The 15,443-nt window shown below is 46.7% G+C and overlaps 1 protein-coding gene across 3 annotated transcripts in view; it reads right to left on the bottom strand.

Moving 5' to 3' along the window:
• The window catches only part of LOC111149099 (solute carrier family 2 member 9), a 200,610-nt gene extending 185,463 nt beyond the window's left edge, over positions 1-15,147 (bottom strand). The window contains exons 1-2 of one of the 3 annotated variants that reach the window (XM_022506018.1): positions 14,944-15,147; positions 7,514-7,612 (exon numbers count right to left, since the gene is read on the bottom strand). In XM_022506018.1, the coding sequence (XP_022361726.1) occupies positions 7,514-7,612; positions 14,944-15,006 (162 nt within the window). In that variant the 5' untranslated portion in view covers positions 15,007-15,147. Of the gene's footprint in view, positions 1-7,513; positions 7,613-10,102; positions 10,331-14,943 lie in introns of those variants that run through there. The other 2 variants (XM_022506017.1, XM_022506019.1) reach the window with 2 other exon arrangements.
• Between the last annotated feature and the right edge of the window lie 296 nt (positions 15,148-15,443).

Raw genomic sequence — 15,443 nt, 5'->3', positions numbered from 1 at the left:
AATTACAAGACATACTAAAAGATATAAATCAGTTTGAAGAGAGTAAACAAGGATCAGAGCCAGAGTCAGATATAGCAGGCATATTGGACTTATCAGACCAGAAATTTTTTTAATTGGTTAATATGCTCAAGGCTTAATTGGAAAAAAAGTAGACAGCATGCAAGAACAGATGAACAATGTAAGCACAGAGATGGCTATCTATGAAAGAATCAAAAAGAAATGGTAGAGATAAAAAACACTGTATCAGAAGGGGCACTTGGGTGACTCAGTTGGTTAAGCATCTGACTCTTGGTTTTGGCGCAGGTCACCATCTGAAGGTCATGAGATCAATTACAAGACATACTAAAAGATATAAATCAGTTTGAAGAGAGTAAACAAGGATCAGAGCCAGAGTCAGATATAGCAGGCATATTGGACTTATCAGACCAGAAATTTTTTTAATTGGTTAATATGCTCAAGGCTTAATTGGAAAAAAAGTAGACAGCATGCAAGAACAGATGAACAATGTAAGCACAGAGATGGCTATCTATGAAAGAATCAAAAAGAAATGGTAGAGATAAAAAACACTGTATCAGAAGGGGCACTTGGGTGACTCAGTTGGTTAAGCATCTGACTCTTGGTTTTGGCGCAGGTCACCATCTGAAGGTCATGAGATCAAGCCCTACATCAGGCTCCATGCTCAGTGTGGAGTCTGCATGTCCATCTCCCTCTGTTCCTCACCTTGCTCATTCTCTCTCTCTTTCTCTCATAATTAAATAAAATCTTTTTTAAAACAAACAGACAAAAACACTATAACAGAAATGAAGAATGGACTGAAAAAAACACAGAGAAAAAAGACTGAAGGAAAAAAAGATAGAATAGAATATGCAAGAACTGTGGGGAAACTACAAAAGGTGTAATATATACACAGTAGGAACACCCAGAAGGAGAAGGGAGAGAGGTGGGAAAGGAGGAAATATTTGGGGCAATAATGACTGAGAATTTCCTCAAATTAATATCAGACACTAAACCACAGATCCAGGAAGCATAGGAAACACCAAACGGTATAAAACAAACAAACAAACAAAACAAAACAAAATAAAAGTTGCACCCAGCATATCATATTCAAACTTTAGAAAATCAAAGATTTAAAAAAACTCTTGAAAGAATCCAGATGAAAAATTACCTATAGCAGACAAAAGATAGAATCCACACCCCAACTTCTCCTCAGAAACCATGCAAGAAGAGAGTAAAATAAAATACTCAAAATGCTGAGAGAAAAAAAACAACCAACCAACCTAGAATTCCATACCTTACAAAATTATCCTTTAAAAGTGAATAAGAAGTAGAGACTTTTTTCAGACAAATATTGAGAAAATTTGTTGCCAGTATATCTGCCTTGCAAAAAAACATCAAAAGAAGTTTTTCAGAGAGAAGTAACCTGAGATTGCTCAGAAACTCAGATTTCCATAAAGAGAGGAGTGTAGGAGAATGAATAAGTAAAGGTAAAATAAAAACTTTTTTCTTATTTTGTTAAGATTTATTTATTTACTTGAGGCAGGCAGGGGCACAGGGAGAAGCAAGGAGAATCTCAAGCTGACTCCTTGCAGAGCACAGAGCCTGATACAAAGCTTGATCTCAAAATCCAGAGATCATAACCTAAGCTGAAGCCAAGAGTCAGGTGCTTAACCAACTGAACTACAAGGCCCCCTTTTTTCTTATTCTTAATCTAATGGATAACAGTTTGTTCAAGATAATAACAACAGCAATGTATTTGATTATCTATATAATATGCTTATGTGCAAGTGAAATGAATAACACAATTAGAAATATTTTGTTATTTGTTATTATAAAGTACTAACATTACCAGTGAAGTAAGATAGTATTATTTGTAAGTAGCCTTGGACTAATTGAAAATGTATATTGTAGACTCTCAGGCAACCGCTAAAGAAAGTTAAAAAAAAAAAAAAGAGGTAAATTGATATGCTAGGAAAAGAGAAAACAGAGCCATGTAAAATGCTCAGTTAAAACCACAAAAGGCAGAAGAAGTATGGAAGACAAAAACAGGAACAAAGAAAAAGAGCAACAAATAAAAAACAGTAACCGATAAATAGATATTAATCCAACTATATCAATAATCACCTTAGGTGCCAGTGGACTAAATATGGCAATTAAAAGACAGAATGTAAGAGTAGATCAAAAAACAAGGCCAAGCTATATGTTGTCTACAAGAAACACACTTAATATATAAAGACATAGACAAATTAAAAATGCAGGGAAGGAGAAAGATATACTGGGCTGACATGAATCAAAGGAAAGCAGTAATAACTATATTCATTTCAAACAGGAAGTACGTTGGCAAGGAGAGTTAATGGGGAAAAAGAGGGGCATCAGATACTGATAAAGGGACAAATACTCCAAGAAAATTTAACAAGGCTTAATGTATATGAGCCTAACAACAGAGCATGAAAATACATAAAGCAAAAGCTAACAAAACTGTAAGGAAAAATAGATGAACTAGTATTATAGTTGGAAACTGAAACACTCCTCTGTCAGAAATGGACAGATCCAGCAGGCAGAATCAGTGAGGAGATAACTGAACTCAACCATCAACCAATGGGATACAATGGTCATCTATAGTCTACTTCCTCCAACAACAGTAGAATATACATTCTTCTCAGGCTCACATGGACATTCAGCAAGATAACTACATTCTGTGCCATAAAACAAACTATCAAATTTAAAAGAATATAAATCATACAGTGTGTGTGGTCTCAGACCATAATGGAATAAACTAGAAATCAGTAACAGAATATAGCTGCAAAATCCCAAAATACTTATAAGATTAAACAACACCCCTCTTAATAACACATGGATCAAAGAAGAAATCTCAAGAGAAATTTTACAATAACTTGATTTAAAAGAAAATGAAAATATAACTCATCAAAATTTGTGGGATGCAGCAAAAGTAGTGTTTGGAAGGAAATGTATAGCTTTGAATAAATATATTAGAAAAGATGAAAAACTTAAAATCAGTAAGTTTCCATTTTGGGAGACTAGAAAAAGAAGAGCAAATTAAATTCAAAGTAAGCCTCATTTTGGAAGTCCTAGCTAATGCAATGAGACAATAAGAGGAAACAAAAAATACACAAATTGAGAAAGACGAAATAAAACTGTCTTTCTTCACAGATGACACAGTCATCTACATAGAATATTGAAAGAACTGACCAAAAAAATTCCTGGAACTAAGCAGTGATTGAATGTAGCACAGTTGCAAGATAACAGAATTAATATATAAAAGTCAATTTCTTTCCTATATACCAGCAATGAAAAAAATGGAATTTTAAATCAAAAACACTACCAATAATATTAGCACTAAAGAAAATGAAACCCTTAGGTAGAAAGCTAATGAGTTGTGTGGATATCAACAAACTGATTCTAAAGTTTATACAGAGAAGACCCAGAATAGCCAACTCAACATTGAAGGAGAACAAAGGTGGAGGACTGACGCCATCTTACTTTGACTTTTGATAAAGCTACAGTATTCAAGACAGCATGGTATTGCTGAAAGAACAGACAAATAAGTCAATAGAACAGAACAGAGAGTCCAGAAATAGACCCACGTTAATATAGTGAACTGATCTTTGCAAAAGAACAAAGGCAATACCATAGAGCAAAGGTGGTCTTTTCAACAAATGTTGCTGGAACAATAGACACACACACACACACACACACACACACACACACACACACACACAGAATCCAAACACAGACTTTATACCCTTCATAAAAATTAACTAAAAATAGGACACAGACATAAATGTAAAACACAAAACCATAAAACTCCTAAAACAACCTAGAAGAAAATCTAGATGACGTTGGGCATGGTGGTGACTTTTTAGAGACAACCCTAAAGGCACAATCCATGAAAGAAATCGTTGATGAGCTGGACTTCAATGAAATTAAAAACTTCTGCTCTGGGAAAGACAATGTCAAGAGACTGAGAAGACAAGCCACAGCCTGGGAGAAAATACTTGCAAAAGACGCATCTGATAAAGAACTGTTGTCCAAAATATGTGATGAACTCTTAAAACTCAACCATAACAACACAAACAATCTGATTAAAGAATGGGCAAAAATCTGAACAGAAATCTCACCAAAGAAGATACACAGATGGCAAATAAACATATGATGACAAAAGGTATTCAACATCATATGTCATTAGGGAATTACAATTAAAACAATGAGACACCAGGACATGCCTATTAGATTGTCTCAAATTCAAAGCACTAAGGACACCAAATGGGGAGTAATGGGAACCTTCATCCATTGTTTCTGGGAATGCAAAACCGTGTGGTCACTTAGGGATGTGATTTGTCAATTTCTTAGAAAACTAAACATATTCTTCCATACAATTCAGCAGTCATGCTCCTTGGTGTTGACCCAAGTGAATAGAAAACTTCTGTCTACACAAAAACCTATGCATGGATGTTTACAGCAACTTGATTTATTGTTGTCAAAACTTAGATGCCATCAAGAAGTCCTTCCAAAGGTGAGTGGCTCAAGACATGGGTCCATTCGGACAGTGGAGTAATATTCAGCGTTAAAAAACAAATGAGCTTTCAAGCCATGTACAGACATGGAGGAAGGAAACCTACGTGCATAATCCTGAGTGAAAGAAGCCAGTCTGAAAAGGCCACATACTGTAGGACTCCAACTGTGTGACATTCTGGAAAAGCAAAGCTATGAAGGCAGTGGTTGCCAGGGGGTTAATAGGGAGAGAAAAAGGAATAAGGAGAACAGAGGATTTCTAGGGCAGTGAGACTGTTTTGTAAGACACCACAACGGTGAGTACCTGTCATTCCACATTTTGTCAAAACTCCTGGAATACACAACACCAGGAGTGAACCTTAAATGTAACCCATGGACTTTGGGGGATGAAGATGAATTGAGGCAGGTTCACTGACGACAGCAAATGCACCTCTCTAGGGAAGATTAGTGGTAGAGGGGGGAGCCGTACGCTGTGGGGACAAGGGTGGTATGGGCAGATTCTCTGTACTTTCCACTCAATTTTACCATGAACTGCCTTAAAACTGCTCTAAAAAATAAAGTTTATTAATTAAAAACAAGTTTTAAATGGATGAATAACAGAGTTGTTCCTTCCTCCTGTTCCCACAGTTGGGGCGTGAACTTGTGTTTTTCCACCTACATCACTGGATTCAGCGTTCAAGTTTCACAGGGCCTCTTGCTCCACAAACCATGAGGGCAAAGGTTTTCCACCCTCTGCTGGAGTTTCTGCTGAACTGTCAAGATAAAGCAAGAATGTCAACTTCTAATCTTCTTTTTTTTTTTTAAAGATTTTATTTATTTATTTGTCAGAGAGAGAGGGGGGGGGCGCGTACGAGGGCACAAGCAGGCAGAGGTGGAGAGAGAAGCAGGCTCCCTGCTGAGCAAGGAGCCCAATGAGGGACTTGATCCCAGGACCCTACGATCATGACCTGAGCCAAAGGCAGTGGCTTAACTGACTGAGCCACCCAGGCATCCTTCCAATCTTCTTTTAAATACAAGTATGGGCAACTCAGATCCCCATGTCAGAATGACATCACAATGACAAAGTCAAAGCTGCTGCAAAAGTTCGGGGAAGCCATCTAGGCCTCTGGCTTTCAAACTGGTGTTAGCATCAGAATCCAGTTTTCAAATGAACTTGCCTAGAAACCCCAAAATGTACAAGAGTTAACAGAGTTAAAAAAAAAAAATCAGAATTATCCAGACTCATGATTCTAACACGTTTCATTTCCTAAAACATTCATTATTCGTTCCAGCTCATCAACTGAGAAATACAATAGACGTCCTTCCTATATTATTGCCCAGATAGTTGGTGACAACCTGAACAGGACGTGTTCAGTAGCGTGATTTGGAAACCTCCCCCTTCATTTCCATATGTAGACACACTGGCAAAGATGTAATGATGTAATTATTTTCGACTATGTTATAAAACTTTTCAAATGCATAGGAAAGTAAGGGAAGAAAATAATGAACATCCACATCTAGATTTCATGGTTGTTAATTATTTTTCTATATTACTGTTACATATATAGGCACTGATTTTTTTTTTTTGGTCTGATTTGGACAAACCAGCTATAAAAGACGTTGCGGGACTGTTGAAGGACTTCTGAATTTTAAAAAGGCACCTCTACGACGTCCAGGGCTCCTGGGAACACTTTGAGACCCATGGTCCAGCCTCCTTTGCATTTTGCACAGGGGATCCTGGGGACCGAACAAGGAAAAGCCCAAAAAGCCTCCAGGAAGTTCCATAGCCTGGCTTCGGTCTGACACTTTAGTTCCTGCCTTAGGCTCCCCAAAGAGCATCCTGCGCTCCAACTACATCACACTCGCTTTCCTGCGAATATTTCACAGATTTCAAGCCTCTGTGCTTTTGCTCTACCTTTAAGACAAAGCTGAGGCATCACCTCCTCCAGGAAGCCTTCTATTACACTTCATCCACTCTACCCTCAAGGGTGGGGGTGGATGAAGCAGAAGCCAGCACCCCCTGGACTAGGTAGCATCCAGACCTAATAGTCTAGGTAGGCAGAACCAAACCAAACCTGCAAACCAGCAGGGAGGTGTTAGGAGGGCCTGGGGAACTGTGCCCCTCAAAATGGGGTGGGGAGGATACTGAGGAAGCAGGATACTGAGGAACCCATGGGCTCCTGTTTCAACTCTGAGAACACCATGAACTTTTGACTTTTGTCCATTATGACTTGCCAATCGCACATTGGCCGCCTCTTGGAAGACCTCCTCTACTGCGGAATGAGCTAGAGATAATTTAACACCCGTTAACTACAGAGCCAGTCCTGCATCAGGTGGTCAGTTAAGTTCTGTCCACAATTCCTTTGAAACAAGTTGCCCAATCCTTTGGGTTTTGCCTCTGTAAGCCTGCACTTCCCATTGCAATTCCGAACACAATCACAATCTTGGTGCTCTCTGTGCCTCCCACATTGCAAACCCTAAGACCCCAAATAAACACTTTTGGTTGCTTTACAGCTTCTTCTTCTTGACTGACATACCTAATGTCTTGATTCCAGATGAAAACAAAAGCCAACAATGGATCTTAACCAACAGACATCCAAGTGACCTCTAGCTGTGATTAAAGGCCATAAACACAAAAAGAACATCAGGAAAACATCTATGCATAAGGTCTCTCTGTGACTCCTTGGATTCTGTGCCTATGAATAAGACCCTCCGGATCAGCCCCTGAGACCTCCGAAGACCCCTCTCCTTGCCCTGCACTCTCCCAGGACACTCTAGCAAGGAACTGAACCCCTTCTGTTTTGACATTGTCTGTTTCTGGGTCTCTTATCTCCCCCTCGAGGCCGGGGCTGGTCTCACTCTCTCTATCCTTCTCCTAGATCCTCTGGCAAAGGTCTGGCACAGAAACAGGCCTGCAAATGTTTGCCAGGCGCTAGCACTGGAAGATTTCCATGCAGCCGGAGCACCCTCTGTTGGGCCAATCCCACAGTCGTGGGGCACTCACCCGAGTGGGGGCATTAACCACCGACAGGTTGTACCCGTAGAGGAAGGATGAGCCAAAGGCACCCACGAAAGAGGCCACAATGAGCGAGCAGGACCAGTCCTGGGAAAGGAGAAGACAGAACGTCAGATCTGACAGTTGGGCACAGAGCTAGGGCCCACAAGACGTACTTCGGCTGTTCCCTTGTCTGGAGAGGCAGCCCCAGAGAATTCCCGGGGCCGGGGGAACCAGCAGGCAGCTGAGTTGCTGGTCCAGGTCGGCCTGTGCTGGCAGGTGTCCTGGGGGAGTTCTGTCAGCCCCCTGAGCTCAGTTTGCTTCTGACTGCTGCAACAGGTCAGTGACTTGCAGACCTAATGTCCTTAGCAGGTGCTCTGTATGCAGCCCCATACTATTATTTCTGCTGAATTTGGCCACTTTCTGAAACACATAGGAGCAAAAAAGCAAAGCCAGATTCAGCCGCCAGTAGTAGCCACTGATGCTTACAAGAGGTATGGGCCAGGCATTGTTTTGGGTATTTTCTCTTGTAATCCTTTGATCAGTGCTGTTTGATCCTGATGTCGTAGGTGAGCAAGCAGGCACAGAGGTGTCCGTGGTGCTGTCTGGGATGGGGGCTGGAGCCCAAGCCACCTTGCGCTGCACCAAGGGGCCTCTCCCCCACTGCCTCTCTGTCTGGGCACGTGTCTAGGGGTCTGAGGCTTCTCACAGCTGCGCAGGGACACACATGTTCGCACACACACACACACACACACCCCTGCACGTGCTGGTCCAGACTCAGCTGTCCATCTGCAGGCCACTGTGAGTGCCCCTGGCCAAGGACCTGCATAGACAGACATGGCTCAGCCTGGAGGACGAGGCCTCTGCCTTCAAGTGATCCTGTCGCTTGGCCTCACCCAAGGATGGTCACAATCAGGACAGGGCCCTGGAGTGAAAACATCTGGGCCCCTTGGCCAAAGCTGACCAGCTGGCAGGAGCTGGAGGTGGGAGGGTTTGCCATCTGAAGCTGGCCAGAGGAACATGGGCCAGTCTCCAGATGGAGGGGACCCAGATGCTCTTGGAAGCCACTTTCTCTGCTATCCGGGAATGCATGTGCACTTCTCAGGCCAGTCCCTGTTAAAGCTCCAGGGATATTGTGGCAAACAAAAGAGACAAGGTCCACAGTTCTGGGAACTGTGCCCATCAAATACCTTTTGGAAGGGAAAGCAGGACCCCAATAGCCAATTCCCTGCTCTGCCCATCCCAGTAGTCTCCTCTAGCACAGGATGCAATGCTGGACATTCTGACCACTCAGCTGTGGGAACCAGAGTCAGTTTCTTGACCTTTCTGGGTCTCAGTTTGCCCAGCTGGAAAATGGATCTAAGAACAGCGCTGGTAGGTGGTTGAGGACTCTCTGTGTCGCTGGATAACGATGTTTAGAACGTTGCATACACACAGGGAGGGTTCCAAAAAGCTGCTTACACTTTCTGCTTTCCCTCTGGTCCAGCCACACAGAATGGCTGTTGCTCAGGTCAGGTGCCAAGGTATCTCTTGGCCTGGCCCGTGCGGCTACATACACCAGGAATTCTCCTTTCTAAAGACTTTTGTATCCAAGACCCATGACCAGTGTCCTCTTCCCCAAAAGCTCATTGGACATGTTGACATTTCTCTATGATTCAACTCTGTCCTATCCCGGACACTGCCACTTAGCTCTGTAACCTTGGACCAGTTACATAGCTGCTCTGTGACTCAGGGTTCTTATCTGAACATGGGATGATAACAGACCTCACCTCCTGGGCTGTTATGCTGAGTTAACACTGTGCCCGTGAGCGTTAGCAGCAGAGGCTGGACAGTGGGCAAGGGTCTTACTTTCTGAGGGTGGAGGTCTTGCTTCCAGGATCCAAGCCTGCTGCAAAGAAGGTCTTCAGGAAACTCTAGTGATCGGATGGAGGTGAGAAAGGGGGTTCATAAGCCACCGGGAAGGACATGGCCAGGTGTGGGGCCAGAATCTTTTCCTGCAATAAGGGGAGGCCTGAACTGCATGGAACAGAAAAGATGGATGGAACAGAACTGCGTTTTGGACAAAACACCCATTCTCCATAGTCCCTTATCCTCCGGGTCTCGGCTCAATTGTCACTCCTCCCGACTCCCTGGGCTGTCCTGGGTGCCTTCTGTCCCTGGGCCCCCTTGCTTCCAGCCCTGATCACTGGCCCCCTGTCTACACCCATTGGAAGATAGAGAAGGGCAGGTGGGAGCCTCTCCCTGGGCCCCTGCCCCCGCTTGACCAGCCGGTACCCACCCCCTCTCATCACCCGCCCCAGGGACAGAGGTTACCAAGTGCAGGGGTGGGAAAGGAAACGTGGATGCCATCCAGCACCCATGAGGCAATTCTCTGCTGTGGCCTCATTTCATGAGCACAGCCACGTTGCCAGAGGAAATCACAGCTCCAGAATGGGAGCTCCATGGCCAAGGTCATGGGGACCAGGATGCCAGCACCCACGGCTGGCTTCTACAACCCAGGGCCCCAAGCCTTCCAGGCAGTGTAGGGAGGAAACACAGCTGCCCACACTGGGCCTCTGAGCCCCATGGCACAGTCCAGAGACTAGTTTCTACGTTTACCTTTCTCGTCCTCCTGCCTGGTGTCCCTCTCCGGGTGCGGCCATGCTCAGCAGCCCCTGTGTGAGCCCAGGCCCGGGAGTCCATGCTCCTCTGGCCACAGGCCGTGCCAGGGCATCTCTGAGCAGGAGGCAGAGTCCACAAGGGGGCGGGGACCTGGCAGGAAATGCGGCAGTCTGTCTTGTCTGAACAGGAAATGGGCACCGTGGGCTTTCCCCCATTCCCAGTCATAGCAGCAATCCAAGAGTCCTGGAAGGGAAACTTGCTTTCTCAGGGATCACCACTGAGGGCATGGATTTTTCTTTTGGCACCTTTGATGTTCCCTCCCAATCGTGTGCAGCAAGAGAGCACTGGGCACAAAGCCAGTGTACCTCCCCAGGGATAGGGACAGAAAAGACCATCACTGGTGGCAGTGGAGGCCTGGTGAGGTCTCAACCCTGTCCCTCTAACTTAGCCAAGTCACTCTGCTTCTCTGAGCTACAGCGTTTACGAGTGCAAAACAGAAGACTGGTCCTGTTTGAACAGTCTGTCTGGTAGTAATTCTGAGGCTCAGATAGAAAACACATCGTGCTGGACATGGGCATGACTGCCCTGCCATTCTCCAACAGATGGGGAAGTTCTGGGTCTGGAAGAAAAGGGATCTGTCCCTTGGTCATTACTCTGTCCTGCTCACTCAGCGTTGGCTCAGGGAAGACCTTTCTCGCCCAACCTGGGCTAGCTCAGGGAAAGCATGAAGGAAGCAAGACCCCTCCACAGATACTCGATGTCGTGAGAATTAATTCATCACGTGCCCAATTTGCCCCAGATGTCTGAGAAGGACCTTTTGTCATGACAGGTTTGGGACAGTCTGCTCGGCCATTTGCTCCCACAGGCAGAAGGCAGATACCAAGGCTAGCTGGCAAAGGGTGTTTGGGGAATGCAGAACCCCTCGAGGGCCAGGGAGGCATCAAGTCCACCAAGAGACAAAAAGCAAGCAAACTAGGTTCAGTGGATCAGCTGGATCATGGAGGACTCTCTGGAAGAGGTGATTCCTGAGTAAGCCAGGGGGAATATGCAGGCAGAGGAGGGGTGGGGGTTGGGAGGGCATGAGCCAAAACCCACAGGCATAGATGCCCTGGGGTACGGGGGGGAAGCAGAGTAATTGAGCATGACTGGGTCCTGAGGTGTCGGAAAGGGCAGGGAAGGGGCGGGCCAGCTGCCTCCCCGTGTCTTGGGGGACTCACACTGTGCTGTCCTGATGGGGACTTCATGTTCATCCTCGTTTCCTCCTCCCCTCCTTAGCTCAGGCCCTTCTGCGTGTTCTCCCTGGCTTCCTCATAGCTAACAGGGGGTCTCACCTGATCTCGCTAAAACTCAAACTGAATCAGGTGATGGCCCCCCACCCTCGACATTTAAAATTGTTCTATGTTTTCCCATTGTGGTTGTAAACTCAGTAGGCCCCAGGCCCCAGGAGGTCAACACAAATACGCAACTACAGTTGGGTGTGAAGGGGGGGTCCTCTGGTGTCTGGGACTCCCTCACGCTGTGAAGGCTTCCAGAGTCAGCAAGCATCAAAGGCACTGTCCGCCAAGCACAGCCTGTCCGCAGACCAGCAGTGGGATCCCAGTGTGGCCTCAAGCCCCTGTCAGAGAGATCCCAGTACACCTCTCCTGCCTCAGCCTCCCTGATTCAAGACCTGCTGACTCTGAGCTCCAAGGCCAGAAGCCAGAGGAGATCCAGATCCCAGGGCTGGAAGGAGACCAGCCATTTGAGACTGCACCAGGCTCTGCCCTCGATCCTAAGACTGGACCTGCACAGACTTAGCTTTCCCTTTTGGTCCCGCAGCCTGGAGGCGGTGCTTGGCCTGAAGAGGTCCTCTTATTGGTGGAGTTGGCCATCCATAACTTCTCTCCTCGGTCTGCCCCTGAAGCCAGCCCAGAGGCGAGCAGCCAGGTCCAAAGTCACACCCCTGAGAGAGCTCAAGTTCCAGGTCAGCCTCCCACTCCTCAGAGAGTGGCCTTCACCTTAACTGCACTGACTTCCTTGAGGCAGGTGAGCGATCTCCAATTCCCAGGGCTTTTCAGGGTGACAAAACGAATAGCCCTACTTTCTGGGAAACCTTGGTGAAGGTGACAGGAGCTGTCCCTTCCTGTTGCCACAGCTTAGTGGCCTAAAACCCAGACACGAGTGGCGCACTGTCTGGGTTTGAGCCTCCATTCAGCCACTTAGGACTGGTGAGCCTGGGCGCAGGTCCCTCAGCCTCCCTGTGGGTCAGTGTCCCCATCTGTAACATGGGCATAACAGTGTCCACCTCATAGACTTGTGGAAGATTCCATGAGTTTATACTTGCAAAGCACGCCCAAACGTGAAGGCTAAAACAGCAGCTGGCATACAGCAAGCGTACAATGAATACTCATTAGTACTGAAACCACTTTGTTCCCAGGTAACGTGCTCTATCTGGACCCCAATGCTCTCACTCTTTTCTAACCAAGTACCATCCTACCTGCTCTGGGTAGAAAGGTCTGGGCCCCTGTAGGAAATTAGTGATCTCCACGGTAAAAGGCGAGGTCTGGGGCCAGGTTGATGTCACCAGACAATTGCTACAACCTGTTCTAGTGCTCGAGATGGGTCTCTCGGGGGCAAACATGATGCATTGCACCTCCCCGGACCGCACGGCCGTTAACCGGGACTTCCCATAACCCAAGCACCCCTGTCCTGGCCTTCATGGAACATGTCTACTAGGCTTTGCCCTTGGCCAAATATGTTCATGCCCATGATGTCACCAGTCCTCCGGCAGCCATCGGAGGAGGGGCTAGGCGGATGCACAGGAGGAGGTGATGTTTGGGAGACCTGGTGCCATTCCTACATTTGCTCAGCTCACGGCGTCATGTTGGGTAAATTAATGCTATCAAGGATATGACCATCAGACAGATGCTCCCAGGTGTGCTGGGGCTGGGGTCTGATCACCCTCGTCTGACGCTGATTCCTGTAAGCACACACCCATCCACCATTATTTATCCAGTACCTACTTCTGCCAGCTTCTCCTGGCCCTTGCTCAGGCTTGCCCTCTGACTACCCATAACTTTGCTCATCTGTCGGCACTCTGCTCTCTCACCAGCTCCCCTTGAAACTCCGCTGGGCCTCTCTCTGCCCCTCCATATTACATATGCTGCTCACAGCTACACTGGCTGTGTTCATCCTTGCTTATAAGCGTCAGTCCTCCTGTGTGCCTTTCCCTCTGGCTCGGAGCTCACCAAGGGCAGACACTGTCTGTGTCTCTTGTGAGGTGAACTGCGTCCCCCTCCCCGAATTCATCAGGTGAATTGTTCACACCCAGCGCCTCAGAAGGTGAATGTATTAGGGGGCAGGGTCTTTAAAGAGGAGAGTGAAGTAAAATGAGGTAACTAGGATAGACCCTAATCCGAGATTACAGGTGTCTTTATAAGAAGAGCTTGGGACACAAACACATATAAAAGAAAGTCCCTGTAAGGACGTGGGGAGAACACGGCCGTCAATACACCAGGACAGAAGCCTCGAAGGAACCAAACCCGCCAACATCCTTGACCTCAGACTCCAGCCTCCAGGGCTGTGAGAAAGCGTATGGCTCTTGTTTAAGCCCCCAGCCTGTGGTGAGGTCCTGGCGGTCTGAGTGGGCTAATCCAGTGTCCTGAGCCTCTTTGGATTCCCAGCTTTCTTCCTACCTCACTCAGGGAAGGGGCCAAGTAGATATTTTCTGGAACTGAACTCAGACTGTCTGTCCTCTGCATGATGTCCTGAAGCTAGAAAGTCCTTTTGGACAAGATGAAAATTCTCTGCCAGGAAAGGCCAGGAAAGGGAAAGAAGGGGGAGTTTTTTCATGGACTGTCATTTGAGCAGAATGACTGAGATGACTGTACCACTTCCTACATGACACCAAATGCCTAGACAGGAAAGCCTTGACCCCACCTCACATGAGTGCATCCTTGGAGGGAATGGCCGTTTATCTAACGTGACTCTGCCACGTCCCTGGAGGACCTGTGGCGGTAGCTGGGCCCTCCCTGGGCCTCTGTTTCACACCTGGAGGTGGGGACAGTCACTCTCCACCTGCCAGGGCCACACTTCCCTGGCAGTTTGATAAATACACCTGTGTGGCTCTTTGTCCGGCTAAATAAGGTTTATTAAAAATCTGGACATATTTTCTTCTGAGTCCTGGTTGCTTCTGCCGCTATCACAGGAGATGAGGCACAAAGGGACCAGGGTTCAAGACTGCTCCCCCTCAAACCAGGTACACAGCCTTGGACAAACTGCTTCATCCCTGCCTGAGCCGCAGTTCCTTGCCTGCACAATGAGGGTGGTGATGGGTTCACTGTGGTGTGGCCAAGAGAAGCAAAGAAGAAAGCCGGGTAAAGGCCCATGCAGCACAGATGCTGTCTGGTTTTGGTTTTGGAGTCTGGTTTGAAAGAAGGTGCAAAGATCCTTGAGGAGGGAGAGCCTCTCTGGGGCAGGAGGACTGGGCCTTGTGGTGGTGGGGAGTAGGGGTTTCATATATCCTCAAGGACTGTGACATCATCACTCTCACACAGCAGTGTCCCCTCGTTTGTGAAATGACCTCTTGAGTGGAAACCACCTCCCCAGGTCCCAAAGGACACCAGCAGACGGTACAGTCACCATCAACCAAAATACAATACGATCAGTGGTCCGTGCCTAGTAGTACACACTTTCCCGTTCACATGGCAACTTCCCACACATCTTTGCTCCTGTCCCCCACTCTGTCCTCTCCACCTGACCTCGCCTCCACCTACATCTCCCTGGGGACCAGCGAGGAGGCCAGGAGGGACTGCCCCAGCATCACCAGAACAGGGAGAGAGAAAGAAACCAGTACTGACCAATTTCTTTCTCACCAAATCACTGTCTTTGGAATCTGCTGAGTCCTTTTCACTGCACTTCATGGTGTATTTTTCAGATTTTGGGGGTGTTCCTTGTTCCTAAGAAGAGAAAAAAAGGAAGAAGTCATTAGATACTTGCTGTCACCAATGGGTAATTAGGGGAGGTGACCCCCAAATGCAGGGAGGGGTTGCCTGCTGAGGACATAGGATGTTAGTGCCAAGCTCCCCTGGGGCCAAGGCATCTTGGCGCGCCTCTCATGGCTCAGTGTCTCCACCTGCAGGATGAATGACATCTGTGTTTCCCACGCTCGCCGTGTTGCTTATTAAATACTGGCCTCTCCCCCAGAACATTCTCAATCAGATGGTCGTTCTTATGGTGGGGAAGATCTTGGAAACACCAAAATTTCTGTCCCCAAGACGTGAAAATAAAAGCGGCATTCATTAAAACCAAGTGCCAACCTTCCCTGTCAAATTGGAAATAGTCACCAAAATCGTAACCG

The sequence above is a fragment of the Enhydra lutris genome, unplaced genomic scaffold (assembly GCF_002288905.1).
Source record: "Enhydra lutris kenyoni isolate GAN:26980312 unplaced genomic scaffold, ASM228890v2 scaffoldscaffold21, whole genome shotgun sequence".
NCBI classification, from domain to species: domain Eukaryota; kingdom Metazoa; phylum Chordata; class Mammalia; order Carnivora; family Mustelidae; genus Enhydra; species Enhydra lutris.
The sequence above is the reverse complement of the archived record's forward strand: the minus strand, read 5'-3'. Positions and strand labels throughout refer to the sequence as shown.